The 14,019-nt window shown below is 35.1% G+C and overlaps 3 protein-coding genes across 3 annotated transcripts; 1 reads left to right on the top strand and 2 right to left on the bottom strand.

Moving 5' to 3' along the window:
- Window positions 1–108: 108 nt before the first annotated feature.
- On the bottom strand, window positions 109–951 carry LOC113700551 (uncharacterized mitochondrial protein AtMg00310-like). The gene has a single exon (XM_027221025.1). The coding sequence runs from the start codon at window positions 949–951 to the stop codon at window positions 109–111; it is 843 nt and encodes a 280-aa protein (XP_027076826.1).
- A 1,623-nt stretch (window positions 952–2,574) lies between these two features.
- Window positions 2,575–3,198, bottom strand: LOC140011235 (uncharacterized). The gene has a single exon (XM_072059999.1). It carries the CDS (start codon window positions 3,196–3,198, stop codon window positions 2,575–2,577), a length of 624 nt encoding a protein of 207 aa, XP_071916100.1.
- A 6,628-nt stretch (window positions 3,199–9,826) lies between these two features.
- LOC113702112 (epidermis-specific secreted glycoprotein EP1-like) lies at window positions 9,827–11,448 on the top strand. The gene has a single exon (XM_027223111.2). The coding sequence runs from the start codon at window positions 9,863–9,865 to the stop codon at window positions 11,219–11,221; it is 1,359 nt and encodes a 452-aa protein (XP_027078912.1). The 5' UTR covers window positions 9,827–9,862; the 3' UTR covers window positions 11,222–11,448.
- The last annotated feature ends 2,571 nt before the right edge of the window (window positions 11,449–14,019 follow it).

Below are 14,019 nucleotides of genomic sequence, written 5' to 3'. Positions count from 1 at the left end.
GGGGCTAACTTCCATGTCATTTTTGCATCCACACAATTCAGAAATGTATGTTCAATCGTCTCCCTTTCCTCTCCACATCGCATGCAAATAGGGTCTCCAGCTTTGATTCTACCATAGATGATATCTCTGACCGGAAGAGCATTGTTTAGACATTTCCAGAGAAAGAAATATTTTCTGTTTATGCTTAATCTTTAAGCTCCACAATTGCTTCCAAATCTTCTTAGACTGATGCTCCCAACTAGTAGTGCTGTCATTCTGATTTGTTTTCTGCTTGGTTTCTTTGCCAGCCATCAGCACCTTATACCCTGAATTGACGGAGTAATTCCCATCCACACCATGTAACCAAAAATGAGAATCTTCCCTGTCAGCTAGACTGATTGGGATACTCAAAATTCTGTCCACATCTTTGGTGTTAAAAGTTTGGAAAACCAAATTGCGGTTCCATCTTCTTTGGCAAATCAAATCTGCTACTTTCTGCAGTCCACCATCCGTAGCTCTGCAAGTAGTTACTCTCCCATTTATTGTGTCCGGAAGCCAGCTATCTTCCCAGATATGTGTATTCTTTCCATTACCAATCCGTCTTCTAGTGCCTTGTTCCACCACGTGTCTCGCGCTCATCAGACTTCTCCATAACCATGAGGCATTATTGGGGACTTTACACCTGAATATTGAAGTTCTGGAGTACTTAGACCGCATTACTTGGCTAACTAACAGGTTGGGTTGAGTAATCAAACGCCAAACCTGTTTACCAAGTAATGCAGTGTTAAAGGCCTCCAAATCCTTGAATCCTAAACCCCCCTTGTCCTTCTCCTGAGTGATCTTTCTCCAGGAACACCAATGAATTTTATTTTTTCCATTGATGTCTCCCCACCAAAAGTTTGACATGAGTGAACTGATTTCCTTGCACAATTTGGATGGCACCTTGAAGCATGACATAGTATAAGTAGGCATAGCTTGAGCCACTGATTTAAGTAATATTTCCTTGCCTGCCGTACTTAGAAACTTGTTCTTTCACTGGAGCACTCTCTGTTGTATGTTCGACTTAACAAAACCAAAAAGCTGTTGTTTTGTTCTCGAAACTACCATTGGTAATCCGAGGTACTTGTCTTGACAGACTCTTTGTATATTCCCCATGGTTCGGCAAATCTGAAGCATCAAACCTGGCTGCACGTTCTTGCTGAATAGAATGGAGGACTTTTCCAGGTTAATCACTTGACCAGACGCCAAGCCATAGACATACAGCACTCTCATTAACTCCTTTGCTTGCTCCTGATTTGCTTTGCAAAAAATTAAGGAATCATCCGCAAAGAAAATGTGAGTTATACTAGGTCCCCTTCTGCTTATATTCATCCCTGACAACATCCTATTAGCCGTAGCCTTCCTAAGCAGGTTGGATAAGCCCTCTGAACAAATTAGAAATAGATAAGGGGATAGAGGGTCCCATTGTCTAATTCCTCTCTTGGGGATGACATACCCTTTAACCTCCCCATTAATATTAAAAGAGAAGGAAACAGAACTTAGGCACTGCATTATCCAATTTATCCATGTACTGTGAAATCCCATCTTGTGCATCATTGCTTCCAAAAAGCTCCACTCCACACGGTCATAGGCTTTAGACATGTCAAGCTTAACTATCATAAACCCCTCCTTGCCATGTCGCATGTTTTTTAGATAATGCAAATATTCATGAGAAACCATAATGTTGTCAAGAATTTGCCTACCAGGAATGAAAGCAGATTGATTTTTGCAAATGCAACAATGCAAGACACTTTTAATCCTATTGGCTAAAATTTTAGCTATGATCTTGTTCATGGTAGTACAGAGACTAATGGGTCTAAACTGTTTCAAGGATGTAGGATTTAGTACTTTGGGAATAAGAGTAATCACTGTGTGATTAACACTCTTTAAAAGGTGACCAGTATGGAAAAAAGTTTGGATGGCATTTACCACATCTTGTTTGATGGTAGTCCAAAATTTTTGAAAGAATAAATGTGACATACCATCAATCCCAGGAGCTTTGTCCAGATTCATAGAGAAAACAACAGATTTAATTTCGTCTTCCAAAACTAGTTTTAGCAAGTTTTCATTCATTTCATCCGTGATAGAGTGTGGTATACCATCCAGTACTTCAGTTAAGTCCCCTCCCTCATTCCCATTCAGAAGATTCCTGTAATAGTCCTTAATTTCTTTGCACAGATCTTCCTCACCTTCAGTCCATGTACCATTGTCTCGCTGTAATTTGTTCAGCCTATTTCGCCTTCGCCGACCTTGAACCAAGGCATGGAAATATCTTGTATTTTTATCTCCCTCCCTGAGCCATTGGATCCTTGATTTCTGCTGCCAGTATTGTTCTTCCTCTTGGTATGCGTCCTTCAATTGTCTCTTTAGAGATGCCTTAAAACCATTTATGGTGCTCCCTGTTGAGTTTTTCAGCTCACTCAATTGAAATTGAATACTCTCTATCTTCTGCCTAGAGTTTGTTTGGAACCTGTTCTTCCATTTACTGAGAGCTAGACGGCAGTTTTTTATCTTGCTAGTAACTTGATACATCCTAGATCCTTGAGTCTCCTGCTGTCACGCCTCCCTGATCACATCCCTAATGTCTGCTCTTTGTAGCCACCTCTTGTCAAAGTAAAATCTTTTACGCCGCGGACTAAAGTTCGGCTTAGTGTCTATGATCAAAATGCTGTGATCAGATGCATAAGAATCTATATGTCTGCACACTACGTTCTCATAAACCTGTGACCAAGAGAAACTACAAAGACCCCTATCTAATCGCTGTTTGATCTCCCCCGTATCCTTCCAATTGTTACACCAAGTCCATGGATGTCCAGTGAATCCAATATCCATAAGTTGATTTCCATTAATGAATTGCTTGAAATCCTGAAAACTTGTTTCCTGTCTGCAAATACCACCCCATTTCTCTTCGTTGGAGATGATATCATTAAAGTCACCAGCTAAGAGCCATCTTTCTCCCCACAGTGATTTCCTTCTTTCAATGACATTCCACTGTTGTTTCCTAATGTGATTGTCGCAACTCGCATAAATGCCGACAAACCACAAATCAGAATTATTTTCCAAATCCACCACATGCGCCTCTATGGTGAATGCAGTCTTCAATACCTGAAGAACCTTTACTTCCTCTTTCCAAAGTAGGGCGAGCCCACCTGCCTTGTTCATTGCTTCAACAACAACCATCTCATCAAATTTTAAAACGTTTTTCACATTTTTCATGTAAATTGTCCTATTTTTAGTCTCACTTAGAAACACCATGCTTGGAGAGAAGAGGAAGTGTATCATAGTTGTAATAAAACTGAAATCTGTTTCCATCCAATTTTCTCTAATCTTTTATTCACGCAAATCAGCAACTCATTTTTTTCTTGTTCTTATAAACTACCTACCCATATAGGGTTACTTTTTTTTTTTTAACACCTCTACAAAAACAGAGGTAGGATCTGACATTTTTATACCTATAAAAAAGATCATGTACAGTCATGTGGTGATTTCAAATTAAAAAATAGTTCGAAACCTAAGTTGAGACTAAATTTTACTAATTTGAATTTGTAATTGATAAAAAATTAATATTTTAAAAGTTAAAAACAAAAATTTCATTTTAAAAAATATGAGAGAGTATAAAATATAAAATTAAATTAGTATAAATTATTTTTTAAAAAATTAAAAAAAAAAAAAGCTGACTCACACAGTGTATATCAAATTAATCAAATGGTGCATGAAACAATAGCCGACCAGTACTCATCCCCATTTTGGGCTATGATAAAACCAAACCCAAACCCCATTAAAGGAGCAGAAATGCATTCAAGGCACACGCTAGCTAGCCTTATTTGTTCTCAAAGGTGATGTTCGATCAAGAAATAAGACAATGCAACATGAATCCTGCCAAGAGTAACGATGAAAAGAGCCAGCTGCTGAAGTCCTTATCCGCTGAGAAATTTGAACATTGGATACCCAAAAAAGTCGTAATCTAATAAAATCCTTTGGTCAAAAAATAAAAGAAAAATGGCAACTTATCAACTCAACCTGTGGCTGTGGATAATTTTGACCGGCGAGTGGAATCAAACACTTCCTAGAAGCCGCGACGGCTACAGTTTAATTATTCTGGTATTCAGCATGGCTGGCCACCGGGCTGCTGGGCCTCAAGGCAGGGTGTTAGGATACAGGTGTACGCAGGAAATTTATTAATGGGTTTGTTTGGAAAGAATAATTTGAAATAATTATTATAACACTTTTTATAATATAATGTATGTTAGATAAAAGGGATAATTTCAGAAACCTCCCTGAGGTTTCTGACATTTACACTAACATCCCCTGTGGTTTGAACAATTACACTGACCTCCCCTGAGGTCACTAATCCTTTACAAATTTAGTCCAAATGATCAAAATATTGTTTTAGAGAGTGAAATTAGAATTTTGTACCTGATTTGTTCTTTGTGCTACATGTCCAATGAATGACAAAGTATTATAAATTAATTAATAATTAATAAACTTTAAGGAGCGTAGTTTATAGGCAAATACGCATTACTTATTTAAAGTACCAACTATTTACGAGTATTTTACTTTCAAACATTTACTTTATTACAAATATTTATTCTCAAATACAGATTTGTATTTACTCTCAAATATTTAATTTTTGTTAAATACAAAACCTACCAGTTTTTCTTCCATAGAAACATTAATATAACATTTTTTCAATTTTAGTTATAAATATTTATGTATTTAACATAAATTAAATGATTCAGGATAAAATACTCATAAAGAGCTAATACTTTACTCATGTAATGGATGAAAATCATAAAAAATTAATACTTTATCGGTCATTTCTTTTTTAAAAAAATATTTAATTTATATTAAATAGATAACCTACTGATTTTCTTTTTGCGAGAATATTACTGTAACACTTTTAAATTTTTAATTACAAACGTTAATATATTTATCATAAATTAAATATTTGAAAATAAAATATCTGTAAAGAGTCGGTACTTTAAATAGGTTATGTGTATTTGCCTATAAACTATACTCTTTAAAGTAAGGAGTATAGTTTATTGATTTAAGTTAAGGAGTTTAGTTTATTGATTTAAGTAAGGAGTGTAGTTTATAGGCAAATACACATAACCTATTTAAAGTACCCGCTCTTTACAGATATTTTATTTTCAAATATTTAATTTATGATAAATATATTAACGTTTGTAATTAAAAATTAAAAAGTGTTACAGTAATATTCTCGTAAAAAGAAAATCAGTAGGTTATCTATTTGATATAAATTAAATATTTTTTTAAAAAAGAAATGGCTCATAAAGTATTAATTTTTTTATGATTTTCATCCATTACATGAGTAAAGTATTAGCTCTTTATGAATATTTTATCCTGAATCATTTAATTTATGCTAAATACATAAATATTTATAACTAAAATTGAAAAAGTGTTATATTAATATTTCTACCGAAGAAAAACTGGTAGGTTTTTATTTAACGAAAATTAAATATTTGAGAGTAAATACAAATCTGTATTTGAGAATAAATATTTGTAATAAAGTAAATGTTTGAAAGTAAAATATCCGTAAAGAGCTGGTACTTTAAATAAGTAATACGTATTTGCCTATAAACTACGCTCCTTAAAGTTTATTAATTATTAATTAATTTGTAATACTTTGTCATTCATTGGACATGTAGCACAAATGGCAAATCAGGTACAAAATTCTAATTTCACTCTCTAAAAAAATATTTTAATCATTTGGATTGAATTTGTAAAGGAATAGTAACCTCAGGGGAGGTCAGTGTAATTGTTCAAACCACAGGGGAGGTGAGTGTAAATGTCAGAAACCTCAGGGGAGGTTTCTGAAATTATCCCTAGATAAAAAGGTGGTTGAAAATATAAAAAAATGGGTTGAAAAATGTGTTTATAATACAAACGAAATATTATTTAAAAAAATTGGGCAAATTACATTTTAGCCTCCTGTGGTTTTCGCAAAAACCATATAACCCCCCATGATTCAAAAAACTATACATAAACTCTCTGTGGTTTGGATTGAACTGTCAAATAGACGGAATGTAATCATCGTGACGGTTCGTGGGCAAAACGCGCTTGTACTACTGGTATCAATAAAAACCATTCCCATATTACCCTTTGACCCTGATATGGACAGGATGCTAACTGTACACAAAAAGAATGCTAACTAGTTAAAGGTGGGAGAATGCAAGAGACACGAGGCATATTCCAGCAAAAGGCAATGTTTTGAAAATCGGACCGGACCGGACCGGCCGGTTCGACCGGTTGAACCGCGAACCGGCCATGGCACCGGTCCGGTTCAATGACATTGTTGACTTTGCTAGAAAACCGGTCAAAGACCGGTTGAACCGTGAAAACCGCCGAACCGGATTGAACCGGCGGTTTTCCGGTTTTCAGCTTTCATTTTTTTTTTTTTTTTTTTTAAGTTTTGCAAAATGCAGCAATCAATATTCGAACCCAAGACCTTTGTAATAAAAGACCAATATATTAACCGTTGCACCATCACATCTTATTAGTTTTTTTTGATAACTTATTTATATAAAACAAACACTCATATTTCTTTTTTCCATTTTTCTTACAAAATCTCATCCCCTTATGGCTCTTTCTTTTTAATTTTCAACTCTCTCTCTCTCTCTCTATCCTCTTTTCTTTTGTCACTCCCTTTTTAATCAAACCTCTTTATTTTTAATTTATTGATGTTTTCTTCCATCTTTTAATTTTGTTTTTGTCCATTAAATTGAAAAAAGTTAAAAAAGAATTTTTTTTAACTCAAATTATTTAATGCCACAACCACTCACTTTTATCTTATTTTTTGTTTCTTATCAAGTTTACATTTCTATTTTCTATTTTCTTGATTTCCTTTGAACTCCAAATTTTCTTTTTTAAATTGCAATCTCTAAATCCCAAAACGTAAATTTAAATTTAAATTCATAATATCTAAATTCTCAGAGACATGAATTTTGTATAATTTCAAAATATTGTGATATTTTGGGGTTGGATTTAGATATAATTGAAATTGAGATGAAATTTATTTGTTTTAACTTATAATTTAAAAAATTTATTTTTAAAAATCCAAGTTATTAAAAAATAGTAAACTTTTCATCATATAAAATATTAAATTAGTCCATTACATGTCTTATTTTGTACATATATATATTTATATAAATTATTTTTAAAAAAATTCATTGAACCGAGGTTGAACCGGTCCGACCGGTTGAACCTCGACCCTTTCACTTCACCGGTTCAATTAACGGTCCGGTTTTTAAAACATTGGCAAAAGGTTAAAGGTGCTATCTAGTTTGGACTGCGAATTTTCGCAGAAGAAACACACCGGAACCAACTCTCAAACGTATTAACAAGACCTGGCTTGATCTCAATCGTCCATCGGAACCAACTCTCAAATGTAGAGGAACAGGATCCAACTCCGGTTAAATCTTTACGCATGAAATTATGGTCTGATTCTTAAAGATCCAGACACACATCCCTCCCAGGCCATATGCGAATCATGAACGAATTGGAAAATGCAAGAGACAGGAGGCATATGATGAAATGCGAAACGGGAGTCAAGAGGGGCTCGGGGCAGGGGAGGGTGGAGCCTTGAGATTGTAGCCCACCTGCGTCCACATCAGGGGTCAAAGGGCATCTCTTGTTTTGATTGACTGGTCCTTCCATTTCTGGTTCCAAGATTCACTCTCATTTCAGGGGTGGCACGAGCTTGGGTTGTCGACGGCGTGAAGGATACGGTAGAATGGAATGGTGTGAAGACACAGAAGAAGAAGAAGAAGAAGCTGAAGCTGCTAAGTCCTCCGGCTCCGTCCTACCATATCTCCCAAGTGGCTGACAAATTCTTTTCACAGCACAATTCTTCACGCTACCCATAAATAACAAACCCCTTCACAAAACTCAAAAGAAGGGAATAAAAAATAAAAGCGAAATAATACAAAAATAAGGAAATGAGCTGTAAGAAGAAATCCCCTAAGCAGCCAAATTCCGCAAGCCAAGATCCGCACTACCCTTATCACTGCCCACCAGTCACCGAACCCTCTCCAAAGTCCGAAGGTAAAAGCCGATAACCCTCTCTTTCTCACGACAAATGCCAGAGCAAGGGAGAGTCCGACTTCATCTGCTTTCTTTTTGTATTTATATTAGGGTAATTTGGACATTTTGCCCACGAATCGTCACGATGGGTTCTTTCCGTCTATTTGACAGTTCAACCCAAACCACAGGGAGTTTATGTATAGTTTTTTGAATCATAGGGGGGTTATGTGGTTTTTCCGAAAACTACAGGGGGTTAAAATATAATTTGCCCAAAAAAATTTGACATTTAGTGTTCACAATTGAGATTAATTTGGTTTTATGTACGGGAAATGTTAATAACACTTCTTAATCTTAATGTAAAGATGACAATTGCATAATCTTTTTTTTGTGTGTGTTACATAACAGTTTATTTCATTGTGCAATTTGACCAATACTGTTATATAGACTGGTACTCTCTTTTTATTTAATAGGAGATTTTGAATTTATAACCTTCTACGTATAATTTTTTTCTATCTTATCATCGAATCCAACCCTATAAACTCATACTTATTCACCAATAATCAAATATATATATATATATATATATATATATATATGTTTTTAACTACAGTTCAAACCAATTATTAGATGCGATATACGCTTGGCAGTTAGATATTACGATACAGAAGGATGGGTAAAATTGAGTAAGGTGCGACTGTGTATTTTTATTATAGTTGATAGATGTTTTGGTGTGTACTTATATTACTGTGTTATACGTGTGAATTTTGCTTTTTTTCTTTTTACTTCATTGGCTGAAAGTTAAAATTTTGTTCGTGTGCACCAACGATTGTGGGAAGTACAACCCCTTATGTCAAAATACTCTAAGAAATACAATAACTAGACAAAATCACACTAAAACCAGATGTTATGTACAAAGTACATAATAGCTTTCTGTTCTAGGCCATTTGCTTCCTCATCCAAGACTTATCATCAAAATACAAATGCATGAACTATTTTGAAGGTAAAAATAATTGTAATGTATTTGCATTGCTTTGGATAAATAAATACGATCAGATTGGTGGGTTGGTCCTTCATGAGCTTTGATTTGCTTCTAATTTATTATTATTATTATCGCTTTATGTCTGTTGTTAAGCGATGAGCTTTGGTTGTCTTTTCAATCACTTTTTGTTTACAGAATATTCTCATTTTTATGCCTTTTGTATATAAGATACAATATATGTGAAAAAATGTGCCAACCATTGCATCAATCATTTCCAATTTCCCACTTTCCAGCGAAGACCTTATCGCTTTGAGGGGGCAAAAGAACGGCTGATAGCAATTTTTTTTATCACCTTCTTTTTCTTGTGAAATTCAGGCAGCAAAACAATTTCATTAATGGAAAGAAAGTACACCAATTTAGTACGTTCAAGGAAACATAAGCCAAAAGATAAAGCAAAATATGCATATTCCCAGAAGTATAAAATATGCATGTTCCCTGGAGTATAATAAAAATATAAACCATAAGTTTTTCTTTCTTGTCTAAAATTTGCTAAATTCCAAAGGCAATAAGCATCTCCTTTTCTTTTCTTTTCTTTAATGTGGGTGCAAGGAAAACATATATATATACACTTCTGGGGAAAACAATAGCAGCCTCCATTGACTAGATTTCTACGTCGACCCACGTGGCGCATGTAATGGTTTCCAACTTGCATTCAACAATGCAAAATCCATAATTGACGTTTAAATAATTAGTTTTTGCTCCCCTATAAGTATCAATCTTCATTAGCCTTTGGATCAGCACTGCATTCTACAGAACAAAAACATGGCATCATTTCACTGCTCATTCACCAAACTAGCATTTCTTCTTTTCTTCATCCCAACCTTTTCTTTCCTTGCTCAGGCTTCTGTTCCTGACAATGAAACTTTCCAATATGTCAATGAAGGTGAATTTGGGGAGTACATTGTTGAATATGGTGCTGATTATCGTGTTCTTGATGTGTTTAACTCCCCTTTTCAACTTTGCTTCTATAACACCACTCCCAATGCATACACTCTTGCCTTGCGTATGGGCACGGTCCGATCAGAGTCGCTCATGCGCTGGGTTTGGGAGGCGAATCGGGGTAACCCCGTCCGAGAGAATGCCACCCTCACATTCGGGAAGGACGGCAACCTGGTGTTGGCGGATTCCGATGGCCGCGTTGCATGGCAGACCGGAACAGCCAACCAAGGGGTGGTAGGTTTCAAGCTGTTGCCTGACGGAAACATGGTCCTCCATGATTCCAAGGGTAATTTTATCTGGCAAAGTTTTGATTCGCCGACCGACACCCTCTTAGTGGGCCAGGCCCTAAAGCTAGGAGGCCCGACTAAGCTCTTAAGCCGGGCTTCTGTAGAGGAGAATATTAATGGGCCATATAGCTTGGTGTTGGACCCTAAAAAGTTTGCTTTGTACTACCAAAGTAAGAATTCTCCAAGACCCATGCTCTATTATGATCTAAACACTGTGCTTTCTGTCAAGGGAAATTTAGAGTCCGTGAAGTTCACAAGCAATCCGGAGACAGAGGAAGCTTTTGCTTATGAGATAACGTTCGAGTATCAGATAGTGAATTCTTCAAGTGGTGGAAACCGGATCTTGTCAAGGCCCAAATACAACAGCACTCTGACATACCTTAGATTGGGAATTGATGGGAGTTTGAAGGCCTACACGTTCTATCCCAAAGTGGATTATGGAGCATGGGAGGAGACCTACACTTTGTTCACTAGAGATGATGGCGGAGAATGCCAACTGCCATCAAGATGTGGTAATTTTGGGCTTTGTGAGGATAGCCAATGTGTTGCCTGTCCATTGCCTAGTGGGCTGTTGGGTTGGAGCAAGGATTGTGATTCCCCCAAGCTAACGTCTTGCAGTGCTAAAGATTTCCAGTACTATAAGTTGGAAGGAGTCAACCATTTCCTAAGCACATATACAAGAGGAGATGGACCAATCAAGGAGGATGATTGTGCAAAGAAATGCACCAGTGATTGCAAGTGCTTGGGGTATTTCTATCACCTAGATACATCAAGGTGCTGGATTGCTTATGAGTTGAAGACCCTGACTAGAGTTGCAAATTCAACACATGTGGGGTACATTAAAGCCCCTGTTGACCTGAAACAAATGCAAGTTTCTTACAGTATTGGAGCATGAATCATGTTCATGCCTTGTAAGGTAGTAATAAATGGAGGTCTTCCTACCCATAATAACAACCAAAGATAAGGATAGAAGTCTTCCTTTCTCAAGTTTTTCTGAAGCCTCTCAATTCTTTGACAAAGGCTTCACGAGTAAAAATGTCTGTACGGTTTTATCCTTCAATGCTGTAGTTCAGAAACTAGAGTCTTGGTTAAGAGTTTCAGCGTTGTGTTTTCTTTGCTAAATATTGTCTGTGCTCAAGAATTTAAAACTTGCCGAGTTCAAATTGTTCTGTCCAAGAATTTTCATCGTTGTAATCTTTCACGATCCAAACTTGCCGAGTATTGTTCTAAGAAACTATTTCAGAAAGTTGAATTTTTTTTTACAAAATTAAACAAAACTTCTTCTGCTAAACAAGAAGGAATGGAAACAGCAGTTGATCGCATTCACGAATTCTTGCAGTTGATCGCATGAAATTCTGCCACAGTAGCAATTTCCACTAAATCTAGAACCATACATGACGATTTCTTTAGTCCTAAGGCCATTGGAATTATGGATTAAACTTATTGATCGTTGAAAATGGTATCTGATGAATATTTGATTTGAGATAATAAAGTTACGCCAAAACTTACAAATAGTAAAAAATTTAACCAGTTTCTACAGAACATTTCCATGATGATATCTTTAGCTAAGCAAGGGTTTGTGCTGAATTTCCGTCCATAATCAGCGGATTTGTGATCAGATTTCAGACCATAAGATAATATAGTGACAGCACCAATTAAGATAAATTGCAATTCCGACAGGAATACGAATACAAGCTAGTATTTGCGAGGGAACTTTGATTTCCCTGCATTTCCATTTTGGGCCCTAAGCACTCGAGATAAAAGGTGTAGGCCCAAATTAATGGGTCGAAGATAACGTCACAATTTTGGAATGGGCTCGTCCACTCTGTTTGATGTGTTTATGTTGCACAAGTTCGAAACAGCCAATGAATAACTGGATATTTATAGGTAGCAAAATGAGTCCAATTAATTAATCCAGATCTGTCCACTTTGTTTGCTTTCCTTGACTATCTTTTTCAGATGAGTACCAGTGTTTAACTGATTTCACTAAGGTTCATATATATTCATAATGATTATTTAGACTTTTAAGACTTAATTACACTTTATCAAAAAATTAACACTAAAGACTTCTTATCGAGTACCCAAAGTCTGCCTTAATTTTTTTATATGAAAAATCGTACTTTAAGCGACATACATACAACTAATAGATAGTTACAAAACAGAAGAAGATGGCCCACCTCTTGATTTTTAAAAGTTTCATGTTCGTATATCATTTAAACATATTTTTGGACGGGAGATTATTTAAAATATTATTTGGAATAATTACTGTAACATTTTTATGATATGATATATGTGAGATAAAAAAATGATTGAAAAGATAAAAAGATATGTTGGAAATTATGTTTGTGATGCAAACAAATAATTTTTTACCATTATTTGACTATCCAAACATACTTATTGTGTTTTTTTTTAAGTAGTTAGTGTAGATGAACTCTTTTTCACACGTGTGTATCTCCCTAGGAGAAAGTCACTGAAGGCAGCCATATATAGTGGCAATTTAGTAAGAAACAAGGATTGAATCCAATACTACCAAGACTTCGGTGCTTGATAGCAACCACCAGACCAAAGGCTTTTGCTAACCGCTAAGTGCAAGGTGAAATATTGAGATGCTGGTTTACGCGATACTAGGACAGTGAGAGGAAAAAAAAGGGAATAACAAGTGAAGTGGTGTCATTATCTTATGTTATTTAAAGGCTAAATTACATATTGTTCCTAGGAATTCCCCCGCCCTGTTGCCCACTAATTCCCCGCTCTCATCCTGCTCCACGCTCCTTCCACCCCACCCCATCTTTCATAGCGAGGTTAATAAAAATTTGTCATATAATTTCACTATAATCAAATTTTAGCAAATAATCAAATACAGAAGTATTAACACATCACCAAGTTATTATTCATTGTAATTTTACAATTAAAACCCATAAAAATAATCAAGCAAAAGTTATTTGAATGCAATCCAACAAGATAAACAAATACAACTAAAATAGTCAAGTTTTCACTTTTGACACAAGTATAATCACTAAGTCATTATTTTTTTGAGAAAAAATGTTATTGTGTTAAGTGTAATTAGGAATTTAGTATAAATGTACTAGTAAATTTAGTATAACTAATTAACAATTTTCATTAGTAGACATGTATAATTATTAGTATAATTGATAATATCAATTATATTACATATACTAATATATATTATATAATACATATAACTAATATTATTATTATTATAAGTTTGTAACTTATTACATTAAATATTATATATAATTATATACATATATATTAATTTTTGTTAACAGGTGACGGACCCCTGTCCTCTGCCCTGTTTTCACACGGGGAAAAATTTCTCTCCTGCCCCGTCCCATTAGCCTCCCGCAAGCACCCGCCCCAATTGTCATCCGTAATTGTTCCCTATAATTAGGCATCAATAGCAAATCACTTTCTATATTCACCAATCTACAAGTTGCCTTCTTATGACTGTTAATCATATGTATGTTACCAGCAAACAATATAATTATATCCCTCATTGTGAAAAGTTGTCTTATAAGCCTTTTCATTTTTCTTCCTTTTCTTCTTCTTTTCTTTATTATGTTTGGATCTTGTTACTCCTTCGAATTTTTTAATGATATATAATTTTTGACAATAATATGCTGAATATTTCTTTTTATGACTAAATATTTAGCGTTGTTTTCTTATAAAAAT

This window comes from Coffea arabica, chromosome 7e (assembly GCF_036785885.1).
Source record: "Coffea arabica cultivar ET-39 chromosome 7e, Coffea Arabica ET-39 HiFi, whole genome shotgun sequence".
NCBI lineage: Eukaryota > Viridiplantae > Streptophyta > Magnoliopsida > Gentianales > Rubiaceae > Coffea > Coffea arabica.
Note: the sequence above shows the minus strand (reverse complement) of the source record. Positions and strands in the feature narration are given on the sequence as shown.